Source organism: Pseudorasbora parva, chromosome 21 (assembly GCF_024679245.1).
Source record: "Pseudorasbora parva isolate DD20220531a chromosome 21, ASM2467924v1, whole genome shotgun sequence".
NCBI classification, from domain to species: Eukaryota; Metazoa; Chordata; class Actinopteri; order Cypriniformes; family Gobionidae; genus Pseudorasbora; species Pseudorasbora parva.
The window spans coordinates 10,623,173-10,635,546 of record NC_090192.1 but is presented as its reverse complement, the minus strand read 5'-3'; the positions used below and the strand labels follow the sequence as shown (position 1 = coordinate 10,635,546).

Genomic DNA, 12,374 nt, shown 5'->3' with positions numbered 1-12,374 from the left:
TCTCTGCAGAGTGTTTCATTTGCATGTAGAATTTGATTTTCGATCTTTATTTTAAAACTAAGAAAACATACTGCATCTTTTATAACTCAAACTCAGTCCAAAAAGAGCATTTATTAAAAGTAAGATACAGAAATCTTTCTTTTTCTTATGTCGGCTAGATGAATGATTAGGTTTTGTCTGCCAACATTTACACATCAAAAAGACCTATTATTTGATTTAAAATCAGCTTTTATATATACTGAATCAGTTATAATTTACATTTTACAAAATATTTACATGAAATACCTCCTGAGATTTTAAAGTTAATATTTCAATAATTTAACAACATAATCAGGGTCACGGTAGACTGAGTAAACGCAGTTTGATCTGCCGGCGATTTGATTTTGCCCTGCAGTTCAGTCTGGAAACCTGTACATTCATTTCTACTGTTTCTGGTACACCTTTGCGGGAACCAATCGCAGACTGGCTTATCCACCTGATGCGCTATTGGCAGGTTTATCATGATGACAGATAGAGAAGACTTTTGTGGTCTGATTGGTTGAAGGACTCCAATTGCATACAGAGTCATTTGAATAATCCCCGTTTAAGACGCTTGTGCAGTAGAAAATATAGAGCAGACTCAATGTTCAATCTTAAATTGAGCTTTGTCTGGTGATAGCCAGACAAGGGTCACGATTCTCTGATGTTGGTCAATGGTCACATGACGTGCAAATCATTAGATCAAATATTTTATATTTTTTGAGTGATTTATTTTTACTTTGTAGACTTTAAAGTGAACTCAAACCTCTTTTTAGTTGTTATAGTTGTTATAGTGTCTTATTCTACATCACTTTCACACATTTTGGAACAGATGTTGCGACTGTACTTTGCAGAGTGCTTATGATTCCATAAAAGCCTGTCTAGGCAGCAAAATAGGTTATGGAAAAGAGTCTGTTGTTCCTAAATATCAAATAAACAAGAGAAAAATCTCTAACAATAAGAGAAAAATGTAGAAAAGTCTGCTAGATTTTGTGCTGTTCTTGGCACTTTTAATTTAACTTTTAATTGTAACGAATATCGGTTGTCATGCTAATGCATTCCTTCTGTTTAAGCAGTCTGTTTATTTGACTAGTTGACGTTTAGTTCTGTAGTCTTATGGCATCTCTATTTTCCCTGAAGCTGGTGGAGCCACTGACCCCGAGCGGAGCGATGCCGAACCAGGCTCAGATGCGTATTCTCAAGGAGACAGAGCTGAAGAAACTCAGAGTGCTGGGCTCTGGAGCCTTCGGCACAGTCTATAAGGTTAGACACTGCACACAGTAGGGATGACAGATATCTGTTACCCTTCCTCATCATCTCAATGTTAGTTTTTTAGCTGGCACACGCAGCCTCAGAAATGTGACTGTCATCTTTGCTCACAAACCCATGAGCAGAGCTGATGGTAAATGACTTCATGACAACGCCGACTGGCTGATGGCACCAGAAAATCTCAAACCCTTCACTTGTGACTATAAACATGAAACATTTATTTCATGTTTCCCCACAAAAAAAAAGAATGATATTTTGACCATTTTGAAAACATGGTTCAAAAGATACCTAACCAGCATATGCTGGTTTTTTCAACAGGGGCATCAGGTGTTCTCAAACTTTTTGGTCAGCCAAACCTCTTAGATGTAAAGTATTTACTTGAAGTACCTCCTGTGTTTTGAAGGTAATATTTTAATAATTTAAAGACACATTTGCATTTTCACGGCTCTCTGATGTAAGTTAATTTGCACATGACATGCAAGTAAACAGATTAAATATTTAATCTTTCTTTAAGTGTTTGATATTGGCTTTGTACCTGAACTTCAAAGCGGCTTCAAACCTCTTTTGCGTTGTGATATTATCTCAGTCCAGATCACTTTCACACTCACAAACCACCTGCAGTTCCCTTAGCAAACCCTGTTTTGGAAACCCTGTTCTACATCATTGTTCTTAATGTAGTTTAACCCTATTAATGCAGTTTATCTCATCTCACCAGGGTATATGGGCTCCTGATGGGGAGAACGTCAAGATCCCAGTGGCCATCAAAGTTTTGCGTGAGAACACCTCGCCCAAAGCCAACAAAGAAATCTTGGATGTGAGTGTGCTTCTTACATTCTTATGTTTTATTGCAATATTAATTTCCTGTTATAAACATTCAAAAGATTATTCTTCCTAATCATAAGTGTTGTATGTGGATATGTTTGACTTAAAAGTGTTTTCTCTATGTGTTCTTCTATCCACAGGAGGCATATGTGATGGCGGGTGTAGCGAGCCCATATGTGTGCCGCTTGTTAGGCATCTGTCTGACATCCACGGTTCAGTTGGTTACTCAGCTCATGCCGTACGGATGCTTGTTGGACTATGTCAGAGAGAACAACGACCGCATCGGCTCTCAGTACCTCCTCAACTGGTGTGTACAGATTGCAAAGGTAAGCCGTCTGCAGAATGTCACGAGCACTGATAGTGGAAGACTTTGAGGAATGTTGTTGCTGTTTAGTGGTTGGCACAAGATTTTGTGAGACTGGGGAAATTTTTGGTGCACTTTTTGAGCAAAATTAGGACTCCAACACAGAGGAGGATGGTCAGAGAACTCGAACCTCTTTTTAGTTGTATCTTTATAGTCTCTTTATAGTGTCTCAGTCCACATTACAGTGGGGGTTTTAGGATGCCAGTTTGAATATAATAATATTATCCCTAAGACAATAATATATTACTATTGTAATAAATAAATGTAAATGAAAATTACTATTTCATAAGTATATTACAATTATGAAAATGTAAAAATAAAGCATAACTGATGCGCGCTGTTTCCAAATGCATGTTAAAGGTGGGGTAAGTGCTATCTGGTAACCGTTGTTGGTATTTCAAATCACCAAAACATACACGCCCCTACCCCCAAAAGGGTCTCGCCCCTATTTTGATAGCGCCGCCCCACACATACGTAAACCCAGAGCAGAGGCATCAACGGCTATGGCAGAATCTCTGTGTATCTAATCCAGGTCGAATATTCAATGAAAAAGTCATCCCTTCTATCACAAACACACAAACCGTTCTTGTGAACAACTCGATAGTACACAAGCAAGACAGTCCAACTAACGAACATATTAAAATTATGACCAGATTAGAGTTACAGCAATCACAAAAACACACACAAACCGTTCTCATGAACAACTCGATAGTACACAAGCACACAGTCCAGCTAACGAGATATTACAATTATGACGAGATTAGAGTCATAGCGATCACAAAATCACAAACTGTTCTCATGAACAACTCTATAGCGCGAGCCGACAGTCCAACTAACGACATATTACAATTATGACAAGATTAGAGATAGCGATCAAACTGTTCTCATGAACAACTCTATAGAACACAAGCACGACAGTCCAGCTAACGACATATTACAATTATGACAAGATTAGAGATAGCGATCAAACCGTTCTCATGAACAACTCTATAGTACACAAGCACACAGTCCAGCTAACGACATATTACAATTATGACAAGATTAGTCATAGCGATCACAAAATCACAAACTGTTCTCATGAACAACTCTATAGCACGAGCCGACAATCCAACTAACGACATATTACAATTATGACAAGATTAGAGATAGCGATCAAACTGTTCTCATGAACAACTCTATAGAACACAAGCACGACAGTCCATATTACAATTATGACTGGATAAGGGTTATATAAGGGTTACATGAAAAGAGTAAGCAAACATATATTAGGAGTATAGTATCTTACTTGTCAGAGACATTGTGTGAGCTGATGCTTGAAGCACACAGTGATGAGATTTAGATGCTCCATACGGTGTGGAAATGAAAGGGTCTTTATCATCGCTGAAGTGAGCCACAATACGATCGCAAATGGACTAACAAGCGAACATGACACACGAGCATAGTCAAGCAGCATATATTAGGCTAGTTCTCGGCTAATGTCCGTCATGTGTGACTCGTGTGTTTTGAATAATGATGTGCACCGAGCGAGTGCTCTTCTCACCATCAATAGTAGACACGCCCCTTACCTGCTGATTGGGTACAAGTTTGTTATTCCACTCGGCCCGTGTCCTTTTTCTAAAACGGTTTTGAAATAAGACTTACCCCACCTTTAAACTCACACATGCAGAAATTGAGTTTGATCACTGTGAAACGAAATATTGAAAACACCGGATCATGAGCTGCTCACTTGAACATAATGCTGCGCTTCACTCTGAAACATGCAATGCAACGTATTATACTTTTGCAGTTTTGCAATTTATTAAGAACACAAAGCTGTATTTCAATTTAGATTTTAGTTGGATTGACAGATGTTTTGCCAAAGCAATGGTGCGAAAACAATGTTAGAGATCTTTTATGTTATGAGAAGCGTAAAAATACACAGTTTAGGTAACTAAAGGGGAAACACTGCAGTTACTCACATTAGGGCTTTTCACACTTAGCTTAATGTCAGGTTATAGTACTTCTAAATCTCACTTTTAATTCTGGGTAAACATTTAACAATTTAGAAGCGGGGTTAGCACAGAATTTTGGTCACGACTAGGGTTAGCACTGTTTATCAGTCCCTCCAGTTTTTCGTGATTACGCGATAGCTTAATACAATGCAAAATCACCATACACAATACTTTTTTTTTTTTTTTTTGCAGTTCTGTATAATTTGCCATTTCACCGCAAAATAATCACTAAATATAATATTCAATAATAAATGTAAAAAAAATTAATTGAACTATCTCTAATTTATTTAAAGCTTTAATACATTGTTTTTATGAGGATTACAGAAGTGGTGGTGCACAGTGTGTGGTCTTTGTGAAAGCAAAAGTGAATCTTTCTCGCCTGCCGTCTCGTCTCGCATAGGCCTAAGTGCCAAGGACCGGGCGAATTGATTACTCTAGATTGATGAATAACCAAATAAAAATATGATATGCCCGCTAACACTAAAAAAGAGTTAATAAAAGCGCTGTATACCACAAACTCAATCTGCTGCTGACACATGGACCAATGTCAGACTAGCGGAGGATTGTTTGCCGGCTGTCAGCACTCGCGAGTATACAGATCTGTTCTATATAGGCTTCTATATAATCATAATCAAATACACCCATGATAATGCCTAAATGTCTGTCTTGGAGGTGTATTGAGTGAATAGGTTTGGGACATGTGACAGTAGGCTATTGGGTCTGTGTATTACTGTAGGCAGTAATCTTTAAAGTGAAAGCAACCTATAGGTTATATATATATATATATATATATATATATATATATATATAGCAGCATGTAGGCTACCTATCAAGTAACAACCACTGAAAAAAACCAGTCTTTGTCGTATTTATTTGTCCTTGTATCATTTTTTTTTAATTAGTTCTTATTTTATTACTGACTGTTTACTTGATTAATAAATTATTTGAGAACTTTATATATTAGGCAATTGCTTATTGCTGTATTTATTTTTCCCAGATATTTCCCTTTTTTTGTAAGATACCAAAATAAAAGAGATTTGTGCATTTTGTTTGTTCTATTGTTGTGTATGACTATTGTGCATCTAACATAATACATAATATGATAAATGTGGTCTCTTAATTATTAAAAAAAAAAACATTTTTTTCACAAAAAACAAATTTCAGGAAATGACCACCACAAAATATCATATAATGTAATATTGATCGCAAAAATCACAAAAAAATCTCGCAAAATCCTGGAGGGACTGGCTTATTCAGTGTTAAACTTGTACAGTGTGAAATAATTCTGTGTTAGAATGTTACAGCTGGAAGCTTAGCAACAGATAACCAATCGCATGCCAAATGTTAACATGCTTAAAGCCCAATTTAAACATCTGCATTGAGTGTACACCATAGCTACATCGTAGGAGTGTAGCCTGCGTAGCCTACGGCATAGCCTGACGTGCACCTCTCCAAAAATGTAACAACGTGTCAATTCTACGCGGACCACAAGCGCTTGATTTATAATGTGACAATGCGCAATGCTACAGCCTTTATGTAAACAGTGTTGGAAAAGGTTACTTTGGAAATGTAATAGGTTACAGATTACAAGTTACACTATTTTAAATGTAATAAGTAGTGTAACTATTTCAGTTACTTTATTAAAGTAATGTAACTGATTACATTTGATTACTTTTTGATTACTTTTCTATTTTTCCAACACTGGAACACATTTTTATCACTCATCATGGTGGCAAATCTCAGAGAGGTTAGCCTAAAGCTTTCAGTGGCAATGTGGATTGTTGGGAGACGTGGTGCTCTGCAAATTCAAACGAGAACCAATCAAAAGCATCAGAGTAGCGTTGCTTTACTAAACGGCCTTTAAATGGCACGAGGCATCGTGCACATCAAAAACAACAAATATTATTCAACATATATAGCGTTTTACAGCAAATATTCAGATGTAACCTACTTTGTAATCATTAACATTTTCATAAGTAACTTTTATTTACACATTTTTTTCTCAGTAACTGTAACTGGTTACAGTAGGGCTGTACGATTAATCGGAAAATAATCGCAACCGAAATTCAGAACCTCTAGCCGACGTATTTTTCCCATGTCGGTTATTTCGGTTTTAGTCACGTGACTCCGCCCCATCAGTCACATCAAGTGCATTTTGCAGGCTCACAGAGAGATGCAGGAGCAGTTATATTTGTTTATAGATGTCCAAAATCACTATAGTAACTGCATCTTTTACACAGTTTATACAGGTAAGTTAATTGCCGTTCTTATAGCCTATACATGCTGCCACACACACACACACACACACACACACACACACACACACACAGACTGCGCACGCAAGCCCCGAAACCAGATCGCTTTCACTTTCGTACTCATAAAGTTTGTCAAGTAAATGCATTTAAAGGCTTGCCAGATGAATCATTTAAAGCGATTGTGCACTATTCAAAAACAACAATACGAAAAACAATATTGAGCTCCATTCAGTGCTCAGCTTTTCTCTGTAACCCAGAGAGCCGAGCCGTGATGCATCTCTGAAAACATGCACACTTCCTGAAGGCAGATCACTTGCGTCCTCACAAAGCTTCGTCATTTGTTTGTGTTTTAAGGCCTGCCAGTTTGAACATTAAAGCAATTTTATACCATCAGATTAGTATTATGAAAGTATTATTAGTATTATGATTAGTATTAAAGTATAATCAGAAGAGTATTATGTTGAACTAATGCCTGATATATTGTGACAAACGAACACTCAGACAGAAGCTCACACATCACGTGAAGATTGCGCGCAGAAACGCAGTGTCAACACTGTCCTGTCCTGTGACTAAAGAAAAGTCACTAAAGTAGCTTAGAAACCCAACCGTTATAGGCATATATTTTAATACCTTTGATGTAAGTACAAACCACAGCTTCATAATGAATAGAGACAGAATGAGTAGGCTAATTCACACACAATCACTTTCTCATTAATACATTCAAATAAATGTAATGTAGGCCTACTGTGTTAATTTATCTGTATGATGTACAACAAGCAGAAATCTACCTCATAGACAATAATTGCTTGAACTGTGAAGTGAACTGTTTCCTTCAAGTATTTTAAAATAATAAAGAAATGCACTTTTTCATAAAAATAAAAAAATCCATCTTTAATAATAGAACATATTTATGGTAAAAACCTTATGAGGAACTTACTAAAAAACCTTATGAGGGCAAAAAAAAAGGAAAGCAAAAAAATACATAAAATAATCGCTCACTAATCATAATCGAGGTAAAATGTTAAATTAATCGAGCTTTTTATTTTGGGTCAAATCGTTACAGCCCTAGATTACAGTTACATTTAAATTAAGTAATTTAGTTACATGTAACTAGTTACTCCCCATCACTGCATGTGAACAAGAGTTTGTATAATCAATGACACTGACATTAACCCACAGTTTAGGAATATTTACCCAGGGTAAGGAATGTACAGTGTAAAACGTCAGTGTTGTTAAAGGGTTACTTCGCCGATTAGCATATTGCTTTGTATCAGTAGAAACCCTGGAGTATATTCGAATAATTGTGCTTCTCCCCCTCATATCCCCCTGTGACAAGAGATTTATGCATTTTATTTCTGGAAAAAAAATCCTCCAATGACGCAAATATCTATCCTAGAAATCTAGACGCACCCTAGTGGCAGCAAATCTAATCTGCCGCGAGTGTTGTCTAGCAACTCTCAATACCTTCTCTGAGCTGTAAAAACCAAACTCTGGTCAGGCCAATCATATCGTATATAGAGTCGGTGGGCGGGGCTTAACATAATGACGGCCGAGTTGTGCTTGCGTGCTACTAGTAAACACAGAAGCTGGCGAACGGCCTTTCGAATCAGCTTTGGACGCGACTCTGAAAGACTTGGAGTTAAGCTTTTCTCTGAGAAAAGAACAAAGAACGGCACTGAAGTCATTCTTAAGAAGGGAAGAAGTGTTCAGAGTTTTGCCGACCGGATACGGCAAAAGTTTAATCTGTCAACTAGCTCCGCTTCACCTTCTTCATTGCTCTGGTTGGTGTAGCGCTATCCTATCGCGTGCAGAGGGAGTTTGAAAGACAACCGTTTATCCCGCCCCTCGGATTGAGCCCTGTCAATGGTGAGTTCCCTGACCAAACATCTTGATGTGGGTCTGGCTTGTCAGGCTAGCACATATCGTCAATTTGTGTCATCTAAGGAATTTTGGCCAGAGGCTAAAGATTACAGCCAGCAGAGGGAGCTATTTCCACGTTTTCAACCCATGCATGGGGGGTGGGAGATCGCACTCACAGCACTCAGCTCAGCCAGCCGCGGGCATTCACTGAGCGGCCAGCAGGCAGAGCAAAGTGAGTGTTTCAACTTCTCGAATTAATTCCTATGAAAGTTAAGATTTTAAAGGCATGAACTGAAAACGTGCTGTGAATGTATGCCTCCGCCGTGATTACCTCAGCTCTCATCACGAGAGCTAATTCAGCTCATTCATTATGATGAATGTAATCGGACTCCTGCTGCGTTTGTGCTGTGACACTCACTCAGTGGCTGAATCACATTATATTGAACAGACACGTTAAAATTAAAAATTAAAATGTATTGAAAATTTTTATTATGCAGGTTATGATATTGTAATTAAAATATAAATTATAAAGTGTGAAACATGAAGCAAGATAATCCAGGATTGCATTTACCCAGGGTTTAGAATGACCTAGGGTTAACTTAAGTGTGAAAAGCCCTATTTATGTTGCAGAGCTATTCATGTCAACTAGATGACCATTGTAACCCATCGCTATTCTATTCCCAAGACACTTGTGTCGTGTTCTCATGTCTGGTTCTTTGTGTACACAGGGAATGAGTTACCTTGAAGAAGTGAGGCTGGTTCACAGAGACCTTGCTGCTAGGAATGTCCTAGTCAAAAATCCAAACCACGTGAAGATTACAGACTTTGGGCTTGCCAGACTACTGGACATAGATGAGAAGGAGTACCACGCTGATGGGGGAAAGGTGTGTGTTTTACATGTTGCTTTGGTCAAAACTGATCTGGAAATCGAGCTTGAGTGTGGATAAATCTACTCTCCTGTATACATTAAGAATAAGGCTATGTGTGTTTCGAGTAGGTGCCAATCAAATGGATGGCGCTGGAGTCCATATTACACAGGAAGTTTACTCACCAAAGTGATGTATGGAGCTACGGTCAGTTTCTGCATGGGTTTACAGTTGCTCTGCTGTAATTGATAACCCTCTGGTTTAAAATAACCTTTGAGGCTTGGCTCTTTCCATCTCAGGGGTGACTGTATGGGAGTTGATGACCTTTGGCATGAAGCCATATGACCTCATACCAGCGCGGGACATTCCAGAACTACTAGAGAGGGGAGAAAGACTCCCCCAGCCGTTTATCTGTACCGAAGAAGTCTACATGATCATGGTCAATTGTAAGTGTTCATTTCTAATGTTGATAAGTGCTGGTTTAGATTTGTGTGCTTATCTGATTTAAATATGTATCTGAGATTAATTGTAAATTCTTCTGTGACTTTTGCATAGCTTTTTTACAAACTGAGATGATTCCTAGGGTAATCAGCAAGATGTCACATCAGCTGTCCATGGGGATTCATTTGTATTGAATATGTGGGAGACTTTTTTGAACATAATAATCTCATTCCAGGTTGGAAGATCGAACCTGACAGCCGACCGCGATTTAAGGACCTGGTGGAGGATTTCAGCATCATGTCACGGGATCCCCCACGCTATGTAGTCATCCAAGTGCGTAAATATATAAATATTTGATCATTATGAACTTATAAGGAATAATATGAGGCTACAACTGCCAACTACATTGATAAGAAATTAAATATAATCTGTATATAGTTGCAAATAATCTATTGATTATTTCTTTGAACAATTGGTTATTCCACATTTTGCCCAATGCTTTCCTTCAAAAAATAGTATCAATAATTAATAAAATAATTTAATTTAATTGTATATAATAATGAATAATAATATTTATTATTGTATATAATAAAAATAATAAAGATTAAAATATGTTTTGTTTTGCATGCATTGAAAGTTCCTGTTTAGATAAGATGATCTGCAAAATTTGAATATGTATAAGAATATAACAAAAAAATATAAATAAATATGGGTAATTAAAATGTTTCACTACTTTAGTGCCAATGTTCTTGTGCATAGGGTAAACTGAGATTTTTTGTCGATCATTTTCTTTATTGAGTTTATCAATGAGTTGTTCCAGCCCTAAATTAATATATCACTATTCTCATTTTCAGTTCATTTTCGACATGGACATGCGTAGATCATGCCGTTTCAGTTTTTTTTCTCCTGCTTTTTTCAGAATGATGATCAGATGAGTCTGTCGAATCCTGTTGACAGCGAGTTCTTCCGCATGCTGATGGCAGAGGAAGGGGGGGATGTGAAGGAGTTGCTGGATGCGGAAGAATACCTGGTGCCTCAGCCCGGCGGCATCTTCAGCACACAAGGAGAAATGAGATCCAATGGACCCAGCAGACACCAATCTCACAGGGTCAGAGAGGATTTCATTTTCTCACCCGCTCCATTGTGCTCATAGAATACACATTTCAGTATGCAATGACACATGGAACGGTGCTTGTGTACCTAGAAGTGTTGGCATTTGTGTACTTGCGTTAAGTTTGCTTGTCCAATTTTAACAATTTTTTTGTTTTTCTTCTTTAGAGTACAGACCAAGGTTTAGAGGTGGATGGTATGCCAAGCGGGAGAGATTTTTACTCCTCCGTCAGCACGCTGGTGCAAAGTCAGTACCAGACTCTTCCTATAGGGGCAACAGCCAATGCCATGTGGTCTGGGACACAGTACCCACCTCTAGTACGGAGCATATCACACCTTTCCGCTGGAGGCCAATCGGACTCTGTCTTTCTGGACGGTTATGTGGAGGACAACGGTCCTCCATCCAGTCCTTGTCGTTATTCTAAAGACCCCACCATTCCCAATGGCTTAGATGGAGAGCTGGAGAACTGGAGAGCTGGAGCTGATGGCCCTATTGGTTTCCTTTCAAATACACTGCCACGTGGAGTGCACACACAACCTGGTGAGTGAAACATAATTTGAAGTAAAGGCAACACATTATACTTTCGTAATATGATATATGTCTGGTTGAAATGGTACTTGCTATTTCAATGCAATTCAATACTTAAACATCGAATGGTTCCAATACTCCTTTTCTGCAGTATAGAGATACCAATATGAGCTGCATTCTCACTCTCTCTTTTCTCCGACGGCAAACACAACTCTCACTCACTTGTCTCATTCGCACTCACGCTCACACTACTGACCTATAAGGGCCGTGTTGTGTGCACATAAAGCTGCCTCTCAAACAGCCTGTGAGTACCAAATTGTCTTTTTTCTTGGCTTGTTGAGCTTAAATACACACAAATGCCCATCTTGGCGAGTATTCAGATAAATAAAGTCTACATTGTCTTAAAGTTTAAATTAGCCCATGATTTACTCACTCTCAAGTCATCCTATGTGTATTACATTCTTCTTTCAGACGAATACAATCAGAGATATATAAAAAAAAGTCCTGGCTAATCCAAGCTTTATAATGTCAGTGAATTGCTTAGTTTTTGAAATCCATAAAAATGCATCTATTGATCATATAACTGCTCCACACGGCTCCGGGGGGTTAATAAAGGCATTCTGAAGCTAAGTGGTGCGTTTGTGTAAGAAAAATATCCATATTTAAAACTTTATAAATTAAAATGACTAACTTCCGGCGGATTAATCATGGTCTGATTTTCATTTTTGGTTGAACTAACCCTTTAATATTGGCCATGGTACCACACTTAATCAATTATTCATTCATTTTCTTGTGCTAGCAATAGAAAGTATCAAATATCGTCCAGAATATTACAAGCTAGAACAGGGA

General features: G+C 37.9%; 1 protein-coding gene across 1 annotated transcript in view; it reads left to right on the top strand.

The window, feature by feature from the left end:
* The window catches only part of erbb2 (erb-b2 receptor tyrosine kinase 2), a 51,551-nt gene that overhangs the window by 37,858 nt on the left and 1,319 nt on the right, over window positions 1–12,374 (top strand). The window contains exons 18-26 of the mRNA XM_067430576.1: window positions 1,159–1,281; window positions 2,003–2,101; window positions 2,250–2,435; window positions 9,308–9,463; window positions 9,577–9,652; window positions 9,745–9,891; window positions 10,122–10,219; window positions 10,806–10,994; window positions 11,165–11,537. Of these exons, the coding sequence (XP_067286677.1) occupies window positions 1,159–1,281; window positions 2,003–2,101; window positions 2,250–2,435; window positions 9,308–9,463; window positions 9,577–9,652; window positions 9,745–9,891; window positions 10,122–10,219; window positions 10,806–10,994; window positions 11,165–11,537 (1,447 nt within the window). The remainder of the gene's footprint in view (window positions 1–1,158; window positions 1,282–2,002; window positions 2,102–2,249; window positions 2,436–9,307; window positions 9,464–9,576; window positions 9,653–9,744; window positions 9,892–10,121; window positions 10,220–10,805; window positions 10,995–11,164; window positions 11,538–12,374) is intronic.